Source organism: Platalea leucorodia (genome assembly GCF_965183815.1).
Source record: "Platalea leucorodia genome assembly, chromosome: 10".
Classification (NCBI taxonomy): domain Eukaryota; kingdom Metazoa; phylum Chordata; class Aves; order Pelecaniformes; family Threskiornithidae; genus Platalea; species Platalea leucorodia.
Genome location: NC_138832.1, coordinates 13,314,043 through 13,335,417, shown reverse-complemented (window position 1 = coordinate 13,335,417; position 21,375 = coordinate 13,314,043). Strand labels below are relative to the sequence as shown.

The following is a 21,375-nucleotide window of genomic DNA, read 5'->3' as shown; positions in this document are numbered from 1 at the left end:
TGCATGGCTTAAACCCTTCGTGACTCACGTCAGCAAGGCAGTATCTCTATTAACAGGGTGGGGAGGGATTTGTGTTCCTCCTCTGTCTGTCCCTTGAGAGAGACAAAGGAACCAGGAGTAGGCAGAGCTACGGGCAGGGGATGAAGAGGAGAGGCATGTCAGTTTCTAAGAGGGAGACAGCTGACACGTGTCTGTAAAACCTATGGAAAAGAATAGCTAACCACAATATCACCCCCCTTTCCTCCAGAGTTGCCCCAATGACCCTACTAGCAGCCCCCCACCCACCCATGCCCCCTCCATTGCACCCACTTTGGCACTGCCAAATCAAAAAGCCTAGACCCCACCAATGGGGCCCTTCCACTCCTGTGGGCTCATGGCTCTAGTAACAGAGTCACTCTTGCGTAACCGACTACATGACCAAGATTCATGAAAGACACGTGTGTGTGTGTGCATCCCCCTGAAAAATAAATATGGGGAGAGAATGAGGGTCGGTGTTGCTTTGGGGGTGTCAGAGCACGGGGTGGGGGCAGAGCGGCACGGTGTCTGCAGTGGGGTTCACTTGAGGGTGCAAGGAGGGGGTGTGTGTGTGTTACACATTGTATATGAAGGAGCATCGCTCTCTGGGATGGGGAATTTTGAGGTGGGATAGAAGAAGGAAGAGGGCAGGAAGCAGGGACAGAGCAAATCAACAGCTAAATCACCAACCTGGCGACACCACCCTGGAGTTAACAGGCTGCTCCTCTTTCTCAAATATATTGCTCCCCTCACCCTTTAATGCAGTTTTCTTCCTGTGCAGTGTATGTGTGCAGAGTGCTGAAGAGGGGGGAGAGATTGGTGCATTCCCCCCTCTTTTTTTCAATTAACCATCTGGAAGGCATTAATCAAGCTACACATTTTTTACTATGTAGGCATAACCAGTGAACTGTTAACAAGAAAGCTTTATCTTCTGAGCCCTGTGGCCTGGGAGAGAGAGAAAAGAGACGAAGAAAAGAAAAACAAGAAAGCAGAGAGGATGAGATGGCGAACCAGCAAAAAAAAGAAGGAAAAAAAAGAAAAAACATCAATGAAAGAAAAAGAGACAAGGAAGGGGTAGAGAATGGGTGAAGCTGGACAGAAAATTGGGAAGGGGGGGAGAAGGAGGGGGTAAGCACCTGCAGGACAGGGCTGTCCCAGTGCAGGTATGAGGGTGGGGGCTGCAGCAGGGCAGGCGAGCAGCACCGCAGAGCTGCTGGCTCTTTAAGAAATCTCGTGTGCTAAATTTATCTCTCTGCTGTCTGTGAAGACTGTTTGTAGGAGATGAAGCCTTGAGGAGAGCCTTTGCCACTGCCTGCCGTGCTATAAATAGAACTGAAGAGACGGAGGGAATTTATATATATCCTCACTGGGTCTAGATACAACATTGCAACTGCCCTCTCTCCGAGCAGGGGGCCCAAGTGAGCTCTTAACCCTTTTATCTGTAATGTGGTTGGGGTGGAGGAGAAAGCTCAGAGGGGGAGAAGGATAACAGGACAGGAGCCACTTAAAAATTATCACCATGGCTTTGGGATTGCATGTATTGCTTTTACAGCCTCCCAGTTTGGCACCTCTAGGAGGGCTGCTGGAAACTCAGTGCCTCTCCCACCCTAATCCTCCTGGACCAGGGTAGATGGGCACAAGAGACCATGGTGGAGGAGCAGATCCGAAGCACACCTGGGGGGAGCTGCACCTTGCCAGGAGAGCCCAAAGTGGCAGGTGCAGAGTCCATCCTGGCCAGGCACTGAGACCAAAGAGTCACGAACGGGTATGACTCATCCCCCTATGCCGCACACGGCGTATACTGTATATATTATACTGCACCCGTGGGAAATAGCAGTTACAAATGCGTTCTCCTGTTTTCCCTAAAGTGTGAGATGCAAAAATGTATTAAATGAAAATTTTCCACCCCATTTGTGGGACCCTGTGGGCTAAAACCTTTCCACAGTGTCCATCCCAAAATTGCAGCCTGGCTGGCTCACTTGGCCACACAAAGGACATCCAGGGGAAGCCTTTTCTGGTTTGAGAGGGACCCTCTCGCCTCTTGACAGGATTTGCTTATCACCTGCAGTGCTGGCTGGAAATGCAGAGCATGACACAGTGAGCTATGGCTACCACACTCCATGCGCCAAATCCTGCTCACACTAACAGCCGGCATAAATCCAGAGCCACTCCAATGATTTTTGCAAGATCACACCAATTTATATCAGCAGAGGTATACATCAGGGCATAATTTAGCCCTGTTGATTCAAAAAGAAGAGCACCTCAGGACAGGCAGGACAGAAAGGAGAAAAACAAGATTAAGAGGGCATCTGTCCTCAAAAGTCAGATAATTTCTCTTTCCTTCTAATTAAAGGATGGGTGTATCCACACTGTATAGTTCAGCATCCTCCAGAGATACCCCAGTTGGCTGCAGGTCCCAAACCCCTGGTGATCTGCCCATGTAACACTGCTCAGGCAGGTGAGAAGTGGGACCATGTAGGGTGAAGGTTTTGTTCTGTTTTCAGAGCAGAGGTAGCACAGCCGCACGTGGCTGTCCTGGGCTGTAGCCACCTGCTCATCTGGAGCATTCAGCTGCAGTGCTGTACCCATGGTGAGGTCGCCCAGCAAGCCCAGGGACACCAGCACCACAGGATCACCTAGATGTGGGGCTCCTGCAGCATGACAAGATGCAAGGGGCAGCTGGCTTGGGGCACCAGGTTCAGCTCAGGTCCTGCCTCTGGGCTTCCTAAACCCTGATAAACCAGCCCTACTTGGGTTAAAGCAAGTGGTATCCCAGAGAAGAAGTGGGTGTTTAATTCTTTAGACTTCAGATCTCAAAAAGCATCCTGGACACCAACTTCCTTTTGCCATACCCTGCTTGAAGTCCGTGGGTGACCCACAGAATCACAACCCTGTCATTGCTTTATAGAACACCTGCCACTGTTGGTGAAATGTCCACCTGTGACCTCTGTGACTGAGTTAACATTCACTTGCTCCTAGAGAGGCCAACAAGAGATTTCTCTAGCTCCTTTGGTGGCTGTGTACCATGGGCAGGTGGGACTCATAAAGGGATGAGAGGCTCCACTCATGTCTCGCAGCCAGAGGGGAATGGGAGCAAAACTCAGGCACCCCAGCAACCTTGGGATGGCACAGCACATGCCATCTCTGGTCCAGAAGGCCACAGAACCAATCTCTGCCTCATGGTTTGACAGGTATAAATATATTACCTTGATATGCTCTGAGCTGTTGTGTGAAGAGATGTGGCACATAGAAGACAGCATGGGGAGGACTGGATGGAGAGATAGATGGGGGGATTGACATTAAGGAGTTCCTGTGTGTCTCAACAAGGTTAACAGGCAATAAAGGTGGAAGGAAAGTAAGGGGGAAAAATGAGGAGAGGATCAGAGTGATGATGGCATGAGCACTGATGGGGAAGGCAAGAGTGGAGATGAGAGACAGGAGAGCAGATAGTGCAGGACAGGAAGCCACTAGGGTAAGGGAACAGAGGAGACGGATCAGGGGAAGCAAGGGGTAAAGCAGCCTGGGGAAGGAGAGCTGGAGAAGAACGAGAGGTTAAAAGACAGAAAGCAGAGGAGGAATGGATACTCACTCTGTGCAAAAGGAGATGAGGAGACAGAGAACAAACCATCGCCCTGTAAACAGCTCTAGACAGAGTGCGCTGCGCCTCCAGGAGACCGACCAAAGTGAAAGGGAGCAGGGAGCGCGGGGGCTGGAGGGAATGCCAGGGAAGGATGCCACCTTCCCCATGGCGTTAGCAAGAGGAGCTGGCTCCCAGCCAGGCTGCGTCTTCTCCCTCCCCCTCCTCCTCTCCCGCTTCTCTACCCACCTCCCTCCCCTTTTAAATTCAAAAATTTGTGTGGTGTGAAATTTCATCTGCTTTGATGGCGATTCACAGAGACACTGCCCATCCGAGGGGAGAGGCTCGCCTGCGCTTTGCAAGATGCGCTCAGTGAAGCGGTCCTGCCCCCTCCAGCTGTGGAGCCCAGCCACCACCACCATGTCTCCAGCTCCCCTTTCCTCCCTCAATCTCTGCCCACCCCGTGGGCCTCCAGGTCAGCACCCTCACATGTCACAACTTTTACACCTCCTTCCCCACAAAAAAGACATTCATGCCCTTGCCCTAATTGTGTCTCCTGAGGTCTGTAGGCAGTTGTGCTATCAAGCAGCAAAGTCCTCACTGCCCTGCTACTCCGCTGCACAGCTGGCAGGTGAACACAGTTCATCTGGGGGGAGACAGGGCTGTGGAGAAACCACCATACATCTCAAAAAAATAGGAAAAAAGGGACATGCATTCTTGAGATGTCTAGCAGCTCTGTCAGGTTGTGGGCTGATGGAGATCTCCTTTCTTTGTCAGCACCCAGTGGATCCAAGCAGAAGCCAAAGTAGCATGGATACCTCGCTCTGGAGGGCATCCTTCACCCCAGGAGAGGTAGAGACTATCTCTAGAAAAGCAGCCATTAAGCTCTAAGTCACACAGCGTGAGTGCTAGGTCTCTATTTGTTACAATGCAGAAAGTTCTGCCCACCTGAAGCTTGTATTAACAAAGCAAATGCTGGCACAGAAAGGGTAATGCAACCACACCCTGCTGTCCCTCCACCGCTGCCTGCTCAGCAAGCTGAACCCGGCAGCAGCAGAGGGCTGTCCCACCACAGCTGCAGTTCAGAAGGGAATGCTCAAGTTTCTGCAAACCATCAGTCCTCCACAAATATTTCAGTTCTCTGACATGAACACCACCAGCCATTTCATTCCCTCTCTGATCCTCCTCATCGCTGTTTACTTATTAATGGCTTCTTCTGTCTTATTTAGAATGATTATATAAGTTCACAGACACAAAGCAGCATAGAGCTCCAACCTGCTATTAAAACCTGCCGCAGCTGAATATTTTCTTTCCGTCTCCTCCTTATCCTGCTGCTGGCCGCCTCCAAGGTAGCTGCCCTTTCAGTTCCTGCTCCAGTCAGATCTCCCTCTACCAGACTTCAGCTCTGAAGGCTCTCAGCTACCCATTCATCCTCTAGATCATCTCCAGTGTGTTGGGAGAACCAAATTCACCAGCTAAAAGTGTAAGGGGCAAAAAATAAGTTCCCCCCAATACCATCGGATTTCAGAAGGAACAAGTCCAGACTCTCTGAGGAGGACTGGGTGGGAGAGAGGGGAAGACTATTACTTTTGAGGGGTTTCTAAAGCAAGTGGGGTCCCTTTCCCCTTAAGCTCATCCTTACAAAATAAACCAGTGCACTGTCTGCATCATAACAGTGTCTGTAACAGCAAACTAAACATGCCTGGCATTGGTTTCTGGGACCAGTGTCAATTGGTACGGAACAGTCTGTCTACACTTAAATTCTTACCCTCCAGAAAAAGGGTCTGGCTGCATGCAAAATGCCTGTTGAGAATGGTCACCAGCCTCTGCTGTGCTCTAAGTGGGAAACACCCAAGAGACTGTTCATGGATACAGACCAAAACCAGGAAACAAATTGACTATGCGGGCCACTGGTATCCACTGCCCAGGAATGTTCCCTGATACCTTTGGCTTTGAAAGGATACTACCTAAAATTCAGTACGGATCAGAACAGGAGGAGTATAACACAAATACTCCCACCATTGCCTTCCTAATTCAAGGGGAGACAGAGCCAGCATTTCAGGCACTTACCTTATTTTGCAGGTATGGATTAAGTGTAATTATGCAGGGACTAATACAAACACTCTCACAGCAAAAGATAAACATTTTTTTAAATTCCTGGTTGCAACTTGTTGGATTTCAGATCTCCCAAGAAGCTGAAAATACTCCTGTCCCCCCAGGATACAGACTCCCAAAGCTCACAGCAGTTTGCAGCAATAAGGAGAATGGATGGAAGCAGCTTGGGTTTCACAGGACTTGTGCAGGCTCACCCCATGGGGCAAGTTAGATTCATAAGGGAATTCTGGTGACTAAGAGTAGAGAGAGAGACAAAATTGCAGTTTTGCTGAACATAGGAAAAAAAAATTGAATTTTTACTCTGTACATTCTCAAAGTCAGTCATAAAAACATGCTGGCAAATGTCACCTTCTGCCTGGCAGTAAGCACAAACTTCGAAGGGCCTGGAGGGATTTATAAACCCGTGGTGAATTTTGCCATTCTTTTAACACGGTCTGATCTTTGAAAACTCCTGGAGGTCATGTTAGAACCAAGAGCAAGGCAAGGGTATGGAATATTTTCCCCTTGTGTCTGTTTGCCTAAAACTGACTCCATAAGTCTTGGCACAATCCTGCTAAGGTCACTCTGTTTCCAAAAGCATCTGTGCTTGCATAGGCATCCTTTGATAAATAACAGTGTGCACTGCACTCAGATGGGGGAGAAAAAAAAAGCTCTTCTAAACTAGTACTCAGGGTACCAGTCATCTAAATCAACCATTTTTCCACCCTGGGAGTGTACAAAGCAGAGTTGCCTTGGCTGCAAGGTTTTGCTTTTCTGCCTCTTTATTCTATTCCAAATGCTCTGTCTGGCAAGTTGTCAACTGGATTGGGGGACAAGAGAGACCCAAGTGGAACATGTTTAGAAAGAGATTCATTTGTTACAGTTGCTTCAGACACCAGTGACCTGCACTTAATGGAGCAGGTAGTGTCTTCCTTCAACAACATCAGGCTGGGATGAAGTTGAATTAATAAAACAGTAAGCCATAACTTAAACCTGTGGGATTTGGCAAAGAACAGACAGGGTCTAGGGATGGGCTCAGACTGGTGGCTGGGATAGGATAAGCAGGAAGACTAAGAGGTACTGCCAGGGTGAGCCAGGGGTTCAGGGCACACAAGCTGTTTCAGTGATCTGTGAGGACACAGTGGGAATCAGCTGTTTGTGGATACTCCTTGACCTCTATTTTTGCTAATAAGCAAGTCAGACTTATAGGAGATGTAGCACAGGCAACAATTCCAGCCCGGCCCTGATGATGTTTGCCTCTGTTCTTGCAACCTTAAGGATGGAGAAGCAGCTCTGGCTTGCTGCTTTATCTTGTTTTAGTGAGCTCCAATTTCTTCCACAACTTCTAAGATTATTCCGAAGTTCCATATTATTAAACTTTCTTCCAGTGTTTCTAGCTAAGTCCCTCATCCTGACCCTAAGAGGCAAAAATGCAGAAGGGGATCTGTCCTTAACCTCAACTGGGGAGCTGAGCTCCTAATTAAATTCTCATTTCCCCTCATTCACCTAATGAACTCTTCTGCCACTCCCACATCTTTGTGCTAAGGAGCTAGCCCAAAGTGGTGGGAGCAGTACAAGTCTGCAGGACTAGCTCCAAGGGGCTGGCTGGCTGGACGTAAGCCCAAGTCTTTGCACACAAGCTGCCAAAGGAGAGATTTCTGTTGCCTTTGCCTAACCTGCGGAGGGAGCAGGCAGAGCTACTAGAGACAGGGCAGAGCCTGAATCATCTCTCATATTTCCAGAGAAACCTCTCTCAGGGAGGGAAGAGGAAGCAAAAATTGCAAATTTCTTCCCTTCTGGCCTGTGAGATGGGAGAAGAAAATTGCTCAGTGGTCTCAGTACAGAAAAAACTCCTCTGTCTTAACACATCAGGCCATCTTCTCTGCAGGAAATCAAATAACACCCATGGAGAGAACAAGGACATGGCTGCAAACAGCAGGCTTCAAGTGAGACAGGAGCAGGAGAAACCTTTCTACCAGCTGGAGAACCTAATAACCCCAGTCTGGGACCTGGGGAATGTAATACAGACAGGGCTGGGTCCTGATCAAGAGGCAGGCTGGAGATGGGAGCTATGAAGAAGTCCCCAAGATGAGCTCCAGCAGAGTCCCATCCCTGGGGAGCAGGCAGGGTAGCCCTGGAGGCACCGCACAGCAGGGTGGCATGGGGGGTTCTAACAGCATACCTGGTGTTGGATGAGCAAGCGGGTGGGATGCTTGACATACGTCTATTAAACTGCGTTACTTCCCTATGTAAGGTAAGCTAGAAGTGGGGCTCTAGCTGCTGCCTTGCCCAGGAACAAGGTCTGGTCCACAAGTGGGTCAGCAGTAGCTTGCTGCAATGTGAGGGCTGACATCCCCCAGGAGCCGCTACCTTGCAGGGAGCAGCTGATTGATGGGAACTTACCCCCGTGAAAAGCAGAAATTAAGTGCTGCCAAAGCAGATATGGACAGCTTCTTTCAGTTTAAAACTGCCAGTTTTGAGTTGTTTGAAGTATGACAATTCTTTCCCCCTTGCTTTAAGCACTGAATAGGTATTTACACTAATGAGGAAAGCAAGGGTCTGCTTCCCCAGGAGAGCACTCACTGGGCTCAGAGCCCCGCTATGTCTTGGCACCTTTGCATGCATCCAAACTGCCTCATCTCTGAAACACACCTCATTGCAGTGACTACCATAGACAGGAATAAAAAACCCGCAAAACACATGCACATGCTCCCCACCACCACTATCACCTTTGCAGGAGGAGATCCCTTATTCTCTCTACACAGTATTTAGTCTCCATCATCAAATTCCTCTGCAGTTTTTCAGTTGCTCAGTTTACATTGCCTGGGCTCCTCGCCAGCCAGGCATTGCATCTTGCTTGCTGTCCACCCAGCTTCACGCCTGCTTCCCAGCATCCCAGCCTGCCCGCTCTCCCTGTGAGCTCAGGGATGCAGCCTGGGCTCCTCAAAACACCTGTTTTGCTGGAATCCAGTTTTGTCCCTAGTTACAAAGAAATCAAATAGCTTCAAGATTTTCCTGAAGTATGTTTTAAAGCTGGTTTCAAATATGATTTCAAATTACCATATGAGAATTTCAGCATTGTTAGAGTTGTTTCTATTTTTAGGTCTCTGAAAACTGGTAGCGAAATACTGATGACATCAGCATTTGACAAGTGTCAACTCGTTTCACTACCAGCTGGATGCTACATGGTCTAGAAAAAGAAATAAAAATCTCGGACTGTAATGTATAGCTTGCATGTGTGATAATGTAAAGCTTATTGAATATTGTGGCAGGGGTGGACTAGACAGTCTCTAGAGGTCCAGAGAAAGCCTTTGATGGTTCTCTGTGTTACTCTCACATGTCAGTAGTGGTAGTAAAGCAGCTTGAAATAACTAGGGAAATATTGACATAAGTGAAAAATTCTCTACATAAAATTGGGAGTGAAACATCAACATTCTCTGAAATGCTTTTTCTTAAATGAAAAATTTCTCCCTAATTTTTTGTTTAAAATTTGATGAAACCAATGCAATTTCTGACAAAAAGCCATTAGGAGGAAAAAATATATTGAATTCAGCCAGTGTTATCCAGGTCTTCCTCACTATTTTATTTGCCTCCATCCACTACCCAATAGCTGATTGCTTTCTCTTTGTGGGTAGCTCCTTTAAGCCTCCCTTCATATTGCAGACTTTCCACATCATTTTAGCACTTTCCTACTGCGTGCCACAGGTGACCAGCTCTCCTGTGCTTCACAGGCACTTAACTTCTGCAAGATGTTTGGGGGCCAGGCAAGGTCAGGCACCGTCATGCCAGGTTACACCTCCTAAAAACCCTGTTAACTCTGCCAGTTTGCATCTTCCCACTGCAGACCACACATCCCGCTTCATGTTTGCAGAGATAGGAGTACCCTCTGGGCTGGATCTGGGCTCCAGGCCCCTATTTGGCCTTCTGGGATTTATGCCATCTGCTAACTCATTGAGGAAGAGGGTAGGGAACACCAGTCCTGACTCCAGCCCCGCAGCAGCCCAGCATTGCCACCGCGGCGCAGCCCACTGCTGTTTATGCATTCCTTTTGTTGGAGACCTGGCAACCAGCTTTTAATCCAAGCCCAGTGTGAATCAATTTTGGAGTAAGCTTTTGTACTAAAGGCTTTCCTAAGATGTAGCTATATTACATCTGCTGCACTGCCTTCATCCGCTAATTTGCTAATTCTACCAAAAACAAGCATATGCTTTTCTGACACACAACTTTCATGATGGAGTGGGGCAGAGGAATAAAGGGCTTCGTTTACTCATGTAAACAAGTTATCTGAAGCCTGATCTTGTTCTCACTGAAGTCAGAAACAAAATACCCATGGACTCCCGTGTGAGCTAACTTGGACCTTGGAGTCTGATCCAGCACTTGAGCCTGATCCTGCCGGTTGCTTGAACACTTGCTGAAGGCAGGGGCCTGCCAGGGTTTCATCCTCCCCAGTCTCTGACATCAGAGACTGCTGGAAAGAAAAATGACTGTTGTACCACAAATAGCATGATTGAGTCACTTTGCTACAGGATCAGCTCAAAGGAGGGGGAAGTGACTGGTGAGAAGGTAGCAGGAGATGGAGCAGAGCTGTGGTATCTTGCTCGGGGAAAAAGAAACAGGCAAACAAAGGAAAAGAAACAGAAATTGCCTCTGTTGGCCTTCCTCCATCAGGGCAACTCCATTTTATGAATCCTTCTGAAAAATGCAGGAAAAGACAAGAACTGGCTTCAAAACACAGGGAGGACCTGCACTTTTTTTCTTGTTTGCAGGACAAGCATGGGTGCATTTTTACAAAGATAAAGGGAACACAGGTGAATATTCGATGACTGTTTTATTACCTGCTTACATCTGCTGTGCACGTGACTATGTATTTTTGAATAGGATCACAGTTATTTGCACCTGCAAAACTGCACCTAGCACTTCCGTTGTCAGCAAAATCACAGGTGTAGGAGTCAGTACAGAACGCAGCCCTAAAGAAAACATTGCCCATACCACTATGAATAAAGCTACAGGGACTTCAAGTATTCAGGGCACCTGGCTTGTCCCCCACAACCTCAGTGCTTTCAGGATAGCAAAAGCCAGCCATCCTGACCTGAGGTACAGTTCAGGAACAGGAGCCACAGTCGCTCAGTGCTTCATTTTTGCAACTGCCATTTTCTCCAGGGGCAAGAGAGCAGCTCCCAGGAAAACCAGCCAGAAGTTAAAACAACACAGGCAGCTCTTACTATGGCCCTGGAAATAACAGGGGCAAACAGCTGTCATTTTCTTTCTTTTGGCCTGGGTGCAATTTTACTCATCTCACCCATTTACACAGGTCATGCAAGGGAGCCGAGCTCCCTTTCCCACGCTGTTGGGCCCCGCCGGAGGGGAAGAGAAGGGACAGTGCAGGAGGTGCTTGTGCAGTGTCCCAGCCTGATCCAGCTTGAGTGCAAACCCTCCAAGGACTTCCACTGCCTGTCACCTGTGCTGCAGAGTTCATACTGCTCATTATTTGAGCTGACTAAATGGCAGCTGATAAAAATATACTAGCATTTCTGCTTCTTTTGTTGTGCAGGTGTGTGCAAAGATTTCCCACCAGCCTGAGGGAGGCACCTATACACTCAGGTGGGCTGGCTCAGCAGCAAAGAGCAGCCTCAGCTTAACAGCACTCTTTGCCTCCTCCTTCCCAACAGGCTGAATTTATGCTCCTACCTACCCCAAATCAAAGCATCTTCTTGCCTAGCCTGCACTCTTGTTTTAACACAATGAAGAAATTTGAGGTAGTCAGCTGTGGGAAGGCTGCATTCTTTCTGGTGGTTCAGTAAAGCTGGCTCAGGGCTCCCTGGCAGTATCAGCTAAACAACATCAGTGGCCCAAGGTAGAGAGATGGATGTACCCGTTCTGGGAAGGGAGAGGCAGAACTGGGACAGAGTCACACAGTTGGGCTTGTTGCACCTTTTGCTGTTTCTGGGCCTGGAGCAAGAGGTATCCACTAACTGGAAGGAAAAAGTAGTACATACATCAATCACCCCATGTACCACAGCCTGTCCCTCAGCACCAGCAGTGACTGCTTCTCTTTTGGCTTCCCAGGGCTCTGCCATAGGGAACGCACTGGGCATAGCCACCTTGCTGCCCTGGCAGGACAATGCCCTGGGCAGCCTCCTACTTTGCTATGCCTATACCCAACCCTCCCCAAAACACCCCTGCTACTTAAAGAGGAGGAAAAAAAATCACAAAAAGTCAAACTTTGCCACAAAACACGAAGCAGCAGAGGAGCTGATACTGTAAATGGGAAGGGTGGGTGTACCCTCTTTGAAGGAGAAAGGTCTTTCCTCCTCCTTTGCTGCACTGGGACGTAAGCCCAGAGCTGCTATCGCAATCATTTGTGAATGTGGAGGCAGGTCTAAAAAGCCAGCTGTGAATTTTGGTAGTCAAAAAGGAAAAAAAAAAAATGGGAGAAAAGCTCAAAGCAGACAAATACAGGATTGGGAAAATCATTGCTTAGATTTCAGCTACATCATCCAAAACCTGCACTCTTACCTATAGCTGCAAACTTCCCTTTTAGCCCTCTGCCCCCTCCATTTACCTTTCTTACCTACCCTGGCATCTCCACGTATCCAGATAATACAGTAAGACCAACTTTTGCCACCTCCACCACACACAAGTACAGCACTTTCAAAGGCTGTGGACTTGCCTGTGTTAATTTATTCCAGACACCACAAAAAGTCTCCTCACTGAGGACCATTCCCCTACTAGATATCAACTTTCAAGCCCCAATCTTCAGAATCGCTCTGGTAAAGAGACAATTTTTTAACAGTACAAAAACATGTCTCCTATCTCATACTCAAAAATGACTAAAGTGATTTGACTCAAATGCTACAGAAATTCAGCCTTAGATACAAGAGTAACTAAGTCTCATCTCCATAGGCCAAACTTGCAGAAAATTATAAGAAACCAAAAATGAGTGTTTCAAATGGAAGTGTTATACAACATGAATGACAGTGACCTGAAACGCTCAGAGCAGACTATTCCCATTTCCAACATTTGTCTATAGCAGTACAGGAAACTTTGGAGGCCTGAAGGAAACAACCATTTCCAGCTTGGAGAAAGAACAGATACCTAAAACTGTGCAACACTTGAGTATCTTTTGGGCTTTTGGGTCCTTGCCTTACGAGAATATCTTTGGAAATGGGGGAAGTTTAGATGAGATGTCATTCTTGACCGCAACCAACAAACATTCCCCTTAGACTTACCTCAGGCCATAGAGGACAGTCCCATCAGGATGGAGCCGAATCATGCGATTCTTCACTGTCACCCCATGCAGAAAGGACTTCTTGTCATTCAGGAAATAGGTGTCAGGAAGCCACAACTGGTCAGCCACCCGGTTGTCCAGGGTCAGGTTGAGAGGAAGGTCATTATATGCGAGGCGTTTGTCCCGCCAGCTCTGCTGGAAGTACATGGTGATGGTATAGTCCTGGGAGAGAAACATGCAAACGTCAGCCTGTCTCCAGGGTAACTCAGACCCTTCACTACTGCCTCTGCTGACACCTTTGGTGCGTCTCCAGATTCCTTGGCACCCAAATGTTTGTGTCCACACCTCCACTACTGGGGAGACTGTGCTTTGTTCTCGGAAAATGGAAACAAGCCTGAGCTTTGTAGGGGACAAAATGACATTACATGACTCCAATCAAACAAAACTGCATCCCTCTCATGTTGTCCCAGCCTGCTTAGAGTTTGGCTGCAAAACTAGTAGTAGTTAGGACTATGGTAGCACTAAAGGATATCAACCAACAGTGAGCTACACTGCACCAAAGATTTCAAGGATTGATCTCCCAATAAAGTCACATAAAGGTATCTGGACACAATGCAGTCACGCTCAGCCACTGCTTGCTACCACACAGTTGGTAAAAGCCAATTTTATTTTGAGCAGAAACTCAGGAGATTCCCAAGGGCAAGCAGAGAATCTCACCTCGAGGCCAAGGTTTCAAAGTCAACCCAGGCCAGCCGTGACAAGCTATTAGCACTTGCCTTGTTATATGAGCTAAGTTGAGATTACATTGTGATTCTCAGGAAGGGACATATGTGGAAGAAATCTGTCACTAGCGGAGCATGATCCACTGTTAAGGGGCAGTTCCCTAACCATCCCCAGCTAGCATAATGTCATACATGTCTCCTGCTCCTCTCTTGTTCAATAGTAAAAAGTTGACACTTAAAAACTGCTGCTAAGACAAGAATTTTATAGAAGGCAGGGAGAGTTTTAGCTTTAGCTAGCAGCTTTAGCTCTGCAGAAACCATACTAGTTGCTGGATAGTAACAGCACATCCAGGGGAGATCCAGAGGCCCCAGATCAGCTTGTTCAGAGACACAGTATTGTCGCTCCATAGTAGAAGAACAATTATTTCTTCTCGGGTAAACGAATAGTACAGGAAGAGGTCTTGTACACACTAATGACAGAAAACATTCTCACAACAGGTCTTAAATACACTAGGAGCCAAGATTTTCTGAGGGTAAACCAGCTAGCATTAAAATAACAGGATGTTAATTAGGAAGTGTGCACAAGTGGCCTTACAGAAGTGAGTGATTTTTCACAAGTCCTTAAATAAAAAGCATTTTTGCAAATGCATGCAAATGATCTAGAAGAGGTGGGGCCAGAGACACATTGTCTCTTCCCAAGCAGATACCTACAGTGCCACAGGAATCCTCCTGACCATACAGGATGCATGACAGCCGTTTCTGCTCTGCAAATTCCAGCTCTATGCAAGGGGCTGGTGAGGACCTTGCTCATGCACTAACATCTGGGCTGAGCACAGAGGCATCCTGCCTGCCTGTCTTCTCCTGCTGACTTCACTCAAAGCCAGGTTTGATTAGCACCTCTGAAAACAAGCTCAAATAATCCCACATTATGGGTATGCCAGCTTTTGGGTATCTAACTATGATTCAGAAATCTAGACCCACATGCATATCTGAAAGGTCACGGAGTAAATCTGTGGTGTAGACTGGATACAAAAGCTATATCTGTCACTTTCTGTGTTATATTGAAAAGAACAAAAACACAGTGACAGTTTTCTGGCCAAGAAACTGTTTTGCTTTGCTTTTTAAAGGACTGCTAAACTCCTGTCTCAGAAGCCTCACAGTCCATCTCTCAGGGGCACATTTTCATTTTGGTCAAGACCTTGCAAAAGAAAATGTTCTCCCTGGTATCCCTCCCAGGGTGTTTGGACCTGCATTGCAGTGAGAGCACAGAGGAGCAGAGCATCTGAGTTCCTGGAGCCTCTTACCCTTCTTGGTAACACACTCTTTCCCTGCTTGTGGGAAACTCAGCTACAGAGGCATCGTTTCCATTCTTCCCCTTTGAGAACTCCACCCGCACATCTTGGCAAGCTGCTTCCCTGACCTGCATTTTCCTAATCCTTGATAGAGTCCTGCAACACCTCACCCCTAACCAGGCCACCCTACTGTCATTGCAGGCTCCTGCCAGCCTTCAAGGAGCAGCAGACAAGAGGTGGCATTGATCTCCAGAAGTCAAAAAGGGCAAGCTGCTTACCAAGTGAACAGTCATTAGCACCTAAGAGATACACCTTCTAAACATATCTTCTCTATTTCCAAGATTGCTGGGAACAAACTCAGAAGGGTGCAGAAATAAAAGCCTTACACCTTAGCCATCAGGCTTATGATGTTCTTCAGGAGCAGAGACCTTTCTGTGGTCAGGGCTGAGCTCTATTCTTCAATCTTCCTGGGCTTCTTGGCACAATAGATTTCTTTGGGCAGCATCATGGAAGTCTAGAGCACTTGATAATCATGGTTCATCTAGTGCCTGAGGTTTCCCTCATCCCCTCTCTCTGCTGATTCCTGTGCTTCACTTCTTGTTCTGCTCTCCCTACCCCACCACATCGTTGGGCAGGATTTCTGGACAGAAGGAAAAGAGCAGGACAAGTGTCCACACCACAGAGGTCGGTCCTCCCTGAGAAGAGAGGTGCTGCTGACATATGGATGAGCACAGCACTGAGCTATGTGGAAGAGGGATGCTCTGCCTCCAGGCCCCTGGGAGAGGGCAGGGCACAGACCAGGGGGCTGGAGGAAGCACTGATATGGCCCACTACAGCAAGTGAGAGGGACCAATACTCAGGAGAGAAAGTACTGAGCTTGCTCCCCTTTATACCCCATATCTGGTCAGGCAATTATGAAGTACCCACGTGACACGCTAGCATCACCACCTGGCCAGGCTCCAGAGCTGATGAGATCTTAATCATAACCTTCCCTTCAGAGACAGATAAAATAATGACCAAGGGTGATATCGTTCTGCAGAAGCAGATTGGCCAGATGGAGCCAATGCATGCAGTGGTTTATAAGTTCAGGAGTCAGAGGTAATGAGCCTAATTTTCCTTCAAGTCTTGAACGACAATCCCTTTGTTGTAGGGTTTTATCTGTCATTGGGCTAATACGAGGCTTTCCCAAACCTCCCAGTAACCAGTGACATTCACAAGCCTACTGATGCCACAAATATACCACAAGCTGGGTTTCCCAGCAGCACCAGCAGATAGACAGTTGGCCCATTTACCAGGCTGAATTAAGAGCTTCAGAACCAAACACACCTGGAGTCCATGCACCCCTCCAGCTCTTCCTCCCAGCTCACCACTGAAGCACTTTAGTGGGACAACACAGCTGAATTTCCCTGCCACCTGTGCTAGGGATAAGCGAGGGGGCTTTCTCTGTGCATGCGTAGCCAGTAAGCAGCTTTCTCCATGGCTGCTGCTGCTGGAGGAGGAAGCAGGTGGTGCAGGCAAATATGACTTTCTACTTGCCTCTAAACTAGCAGCCTAGACCATCTCCACACTGCACCAGTGCAGCTCCAGTAGCAACAAAAATGCTTCCAATTTTCCTGTCATGGATTCCACTGGGTCTTTCTGGAGGACTATAAAATGTTCAGGCAGTGACAGAGCCTGGCCAAGGCCAGTCACTACTGTGGCAAGGATGGGAGAGCTTTGGAGAGAGCTCCCAGCTCACCCTGCCAGGTACACCTACTGCACCGTCAAGAAAAGGCAGGACCCACGTTGGAGGGAGCATGCATGTGCCAGGCCACCCTGTGCAACCTCCTGCTTCGTCTGGTGGCTACTGGGGGAGGAGATGCAAGCATGGAGGAAGGGAGATACCACTCCTCATCAGAAGCTCCATGCAGGTTGCACTGCAAAGACCTTTAGAAATTGTTCAGTGTGAACTTAGATTTCAGTTTTTAAAAAACACAGGCTGGGACAAGGGAAAGGGAGCTTCTGAAGGGTGGACATCACCAGAAGTTATGTGCCTCCACCTGGTCCTCTGTTTTCCACCCCCAGGAAAAACAAGCTTTCCAAAGGTACCTGCAAACTTTCTCTAGCTAGGCTTTGCTACTGTAGCTTAATGGGCCATGTCAGCCTGTACCTACCCTGACAAGCATCCCACTGCGGGAACCTGAAACACTGTAGTCAACATCACTGGCAAGGGGAAAACCTGTTTCAAACCCAGTTGAGCCCTGCCCAGTCTCACTGAACTACAAATCATATGCCCCTTATGCCAGAAGAGCTTGTGTGTTCCAAAACAAGCTGTTCCTCTCTCCTCCATCTCTGCTAGCCCAACAGTGGCCAGATCCCTTGGTTTGTCCCGGAAGTCCGGTACCCAGTAGCTCACAAGTTGCACAGTTCCAATGCTGCTTCCAGCCCTTTTTGTTTACCGTGGTACTCCTGCACTGCCCTCCCTGCCTTGCAAGGCAGACCTCGTGGCCCAGCTGCGTGCAGGACTGCACTCAGCACTACAGCTCCCCTTCAGCCCCTCATGAAGCTGATATGGCACCTGAGCCTGCTGGAAAGCTGCTCAGCATGACCGTCCCCGTGGGACCCCCCTCCACATGCCTCCATTCGGTCTGCTCTGCTGAGCAGCTCCTTGCGAGCTGTCAGTCCCAGCCCCCCTCGCCTCCCCCGCTCCCAGGTTTTGCAAAGGCTTTGCTCTCTTTTTCTCTTCTCCTTGCTGTGTGTGACGCACACAAAACAGAGGCGAGAGCAACACGTGGAGCCGGCAGACACTCGTGTTGCAGAGGTGCCTCCCTGTGAGAAGAGAGGACAGCTGACTTAGAGGCCCACAAAGGCCCTGGAGAAGGAAGAGGAGCTTATTTGGGGGCCTCACAGGCTGAAATGACAGTGCATCCTACCAGATACTGAGGACATGGCTGTTAGCGTCCATCTCCAGACAAGAGAAGGAGACTGATAATTACAGCCTTTCCCAAAACTCAGCAGAGCCCCCAAACCAAAGATGATGTAAGAAAGAGGACTGAACAGTGAAAGGCTGAAATGTTGACACAAGAGGGGCATGGATGGAGGAAGGTATTTCCTGCAAAACCCCAGAGGCAACAAATTCAGTCAAGCATGCACAGGGATTCTCCAGTTTCTCAGAGGACAGGGTAGATAAGTCTAAGGGAACAGCAGCTGGGGCACAGCAAGAAAGGAAATAAGCTGGCACCATTAGTATGAATTCAAGAATGAATTTCCACTGGCTCATATTCCAAACACCTTTATTAGCATCTACTATATAAGCCCCTCCACCTCCATCTCACAGAGCCCCTTTGGGAGTGCAATGCTCACCTATCCTTAGAAAGCAAACCTGGACTCACCATGGACCCTTCCCCACTTGTGCTGGCTCTGTGCAGTCTGGGAGCAGAAATAAGCCCACCATCACAGGAGACCACAGCTGCCTCTTGGAGCAGAAGTGTCCCAGGAAGAGGATGCCAGATCTGAGCCTAATAGGAACAAACCCACTTGTGCAGAGGAAGGCCAAGTTTAAGGAGGCCAAGTCAGTGGGAGGACATGTGGGTCCAGGAAAGGGGACTAACACAGGAGAGTGGGTCATTCTTGGTGCTGTGAGCATAGGTTGGTTGTCACTGAAGCACTGACAAACTGGATGGCAGGAGGAAGTTGGAGCGCTTGGGGGTAGCAGATACTATCTGAAGCCACCACAACCCAGGTGAGGACATGGGCATGTGGCCAGTTGCTTGTGGGCCAGCCACATGCATTGAGCAGCGTGCAGGGATGCACCCAGACCACCAAGGGACACAACACTTCCAGGAGTCAGTTCAGGGTGGGAACGTGAACTTCTTTGTCTACAGACCAAAGAACAGCACGGGGTAGAGCAGGACCAGTTAGGGCACCTCAGTAACAAGGGGAGCACTCTGCAGAGAGCAGCTTTAGTCTTTAACTGGAAAGCCACCTGAGGCACTCCTTTGCATGCAGTGGCCCACTGTTAGAGTCCCTAGGCTCAAGCATGCCCCTTTGGAGGACAGCATTGTATGCACCTTTCTGCTCACTGCAGTGAGAGAAGGCGTCCAAAATTAAGGAGCCCCTCTTTCCCAGAAAGAGCTGCCCTTCTCCTGCATAGTCTTATGTCAGGATGCAGAACACAAACATGGTATATGTCCCAAGTAGTATTCTTACGAGTGTGCTTGTGCTGGTTTTGGAGACACAGTTGTACTGTGTCAGACTAAAACTCCATCTGTATTAGTATCCTGTCTTCAGTAACACTAAAGAGAATAGCAGGGAGGAATATAAGCAAAACAGGGTCTCTGTTGTGATACTTAGTTCTCCAGCTATTTGAGGCTTAAGGATCTCCTGAGCCAGAGCTGGTACCTTCTTAATTGAAGATACTCTGTTTCTCTTCTGAGAGTTTGTCTTATCTCTCAGAATATTCAGCCTTTGGCATCTGCAACCTTGTGGTAGTGAGTTCCACAGTTTAGGTCTCTACTGTATTTACATCACTTTAAAACAAGTACAAATCAGTCTCACTCTCTTCTGATTCCCTGTAGTGCTTGCATTAAGTCAGTAAATAATCATAACTCTATGCTACTCAAGCTTACAGGGTCCCACTCCCTTTTAAATACTTAAGGGTTACTGAGCAGAACACAAATAACTACATGCACTATCAAAAGTAGTAGAAAGGCCCTGATAGAGGCAGGAGGGGAGAGGAGGGCAGCAAGGCAGGGGAGAACTGTTGCAGGAGTTAAACACAGAATAGAGCTGTATGATGAGAGTATCTGACATTCTGCAACAGGTTGTTGCACAAGAACAGACTGAAGGCAATGTAATGGAAATAACTTGCCACAGAGCCTGTGGAATTTGCTGTTACAAAAACTTGAAGTCAGGAGCTTAACAGTATTTTGGAAGGTCCAGGCGTTAATGTGGAAAATACAGTCCAAGTCATAAAAGGAAGGGACTAAGAGGAAAGAATAGCCCAAGGATGCAGAGCCTCCTGCTGCAAGACAGAAGCTCCATCTTCCAACAGAAAGTCACCAGAAGCATCCCTCCTGGGCAGGCTGCTTCATAAACCCTCAGCACAGCTCCTGGGAGATGTGGGTCATTGGCAGGTTGGGGCAGATAATTTTCCTTTGTGCTGTGACCTATAGAGTCCCTAGTACTAAACTCATCCAGAGGCAGAATTGTGCATGCTTATTGGAAGCTACACCAGACTCAGAAGCCAGGATTAGAAATGGAAGGAATAATGTATGTGAAAGGGTCAAATCTTTGCTCAGAATACAGTATTTCTGGCAATGTCTCCTGTGCCTAGTCCATTTTTGTGGATGACAAATGACTCAGATACCTTTTGGAGGGGCTTTGAAAGTGAAGGTGACTATTCCAGGCTGCTAGTGGAGGTTCTGTTTCACCAAGCACTTGTAAGGTACTGGAAGCAATAACATTTCTGCAGGGGAGAGTGCACACTGTTCTGCTGCTGCCTGACTTTGGGCATGAGAGATAAAGGAGGTTTTGCAACTTGCTTCTAGCACTAGCTGTGCCACTCGACTTTTTTCCCCCATTTCCCCCCCACACCAACTTTGATAAAGCACCTCCTTTTGGAGAAGTGACCAAATAAAAGTCCTTCCCCATATAAGCGAATGACACATGGTCTCCTTGTCCAAGATCACAAAAGAACATTAGGAAAGCCAAGATGCTCCAGAAAGAGGGAGAAAAATGGAACATCTGACTTAGTAAAAACCAAGCTGCCACTGCCAGAGACTAATGAACAGTTTGTTGGCTTCAACTTCTTTGATGATTAAACACCAGCTCCTGTTCCCGTCATTCTTGGGAGGAAAATTAAAGGACAAAGTAGTCTTCAAGCATGTTTCATTTTAAAGAGGGGGTAGGGAAAATAAGAACAATTATTCTTAAGGGGAGGAGACAGGATGTGCCTGCAATCAGTTGCAAAGAATTGGAGCAGTGTAAAACGTACAGGAGAATACATGAAGGACGGAGCAAGACAGCCATGGTTCTTCCCTAGCAAGCTTGTTTAAGAAAACTACTTTGCCCTCATAAGGGATTGTCCATTTCCATGCAGATAAATCAATGGGTCCCAGACCTTAATGAGCACCAGTTAATCTGACATAAGTAAACACCTGATAGCAGTCTTTCTAGCTCTAAGACAGCACAAAGTCTGTTCTGACCCTCACCTTTGCTTAGGGCAGGAGGCAGCAGCTCTTGTACTTACTGTACTTTTCATGAGGAGAGTATTCTGCCAAAATGCTGCTTTTAATTTCTCTTTTGGTGAAAGCCAGTGCCCAGTTTACAAGTCTGAAGTTCTGCATGACAACTGTTCTACATAAAGTGACAACTATTTTAGATACTGCCCTTCTCCCTGCGTTTCAGCTTAGCAGGTGAGAAAGACACAATCTTTTTCCACCTCCCCTATTTTTGAATAACCAGATG

The 21,375-nt window shown here is 47.9% G+C and overlaps 1 protein-coding gene across 2 annotated transcripts in view; it reads right to left on the bottom strand.

Annotated features, from left to right (window-relative positions):
- The window catches only part of LOC309595685 (gamma-aminobutyric acid receptor subunit beta-4), a gene marked incomplete at both ends in the record, with an annotated part of 74,030 nt that overhangs the window by 10,287 nt on the left and 42,368 nt on the right, over positions 1–21,375 (bottom strand). For both annotated transcript variants that reach the window (XM_082322941.1, XM_082322942.1), the window contains one exon: positions 12,916–13,136. In XM_082322941.1, coding sequence (XP_082179067.1) covers positions 12,916–13,136 — 221 coding nt within the window. The remainder of the gene's footprint in view (positions 1–12,915; positions 13,137–21,375) is intronic.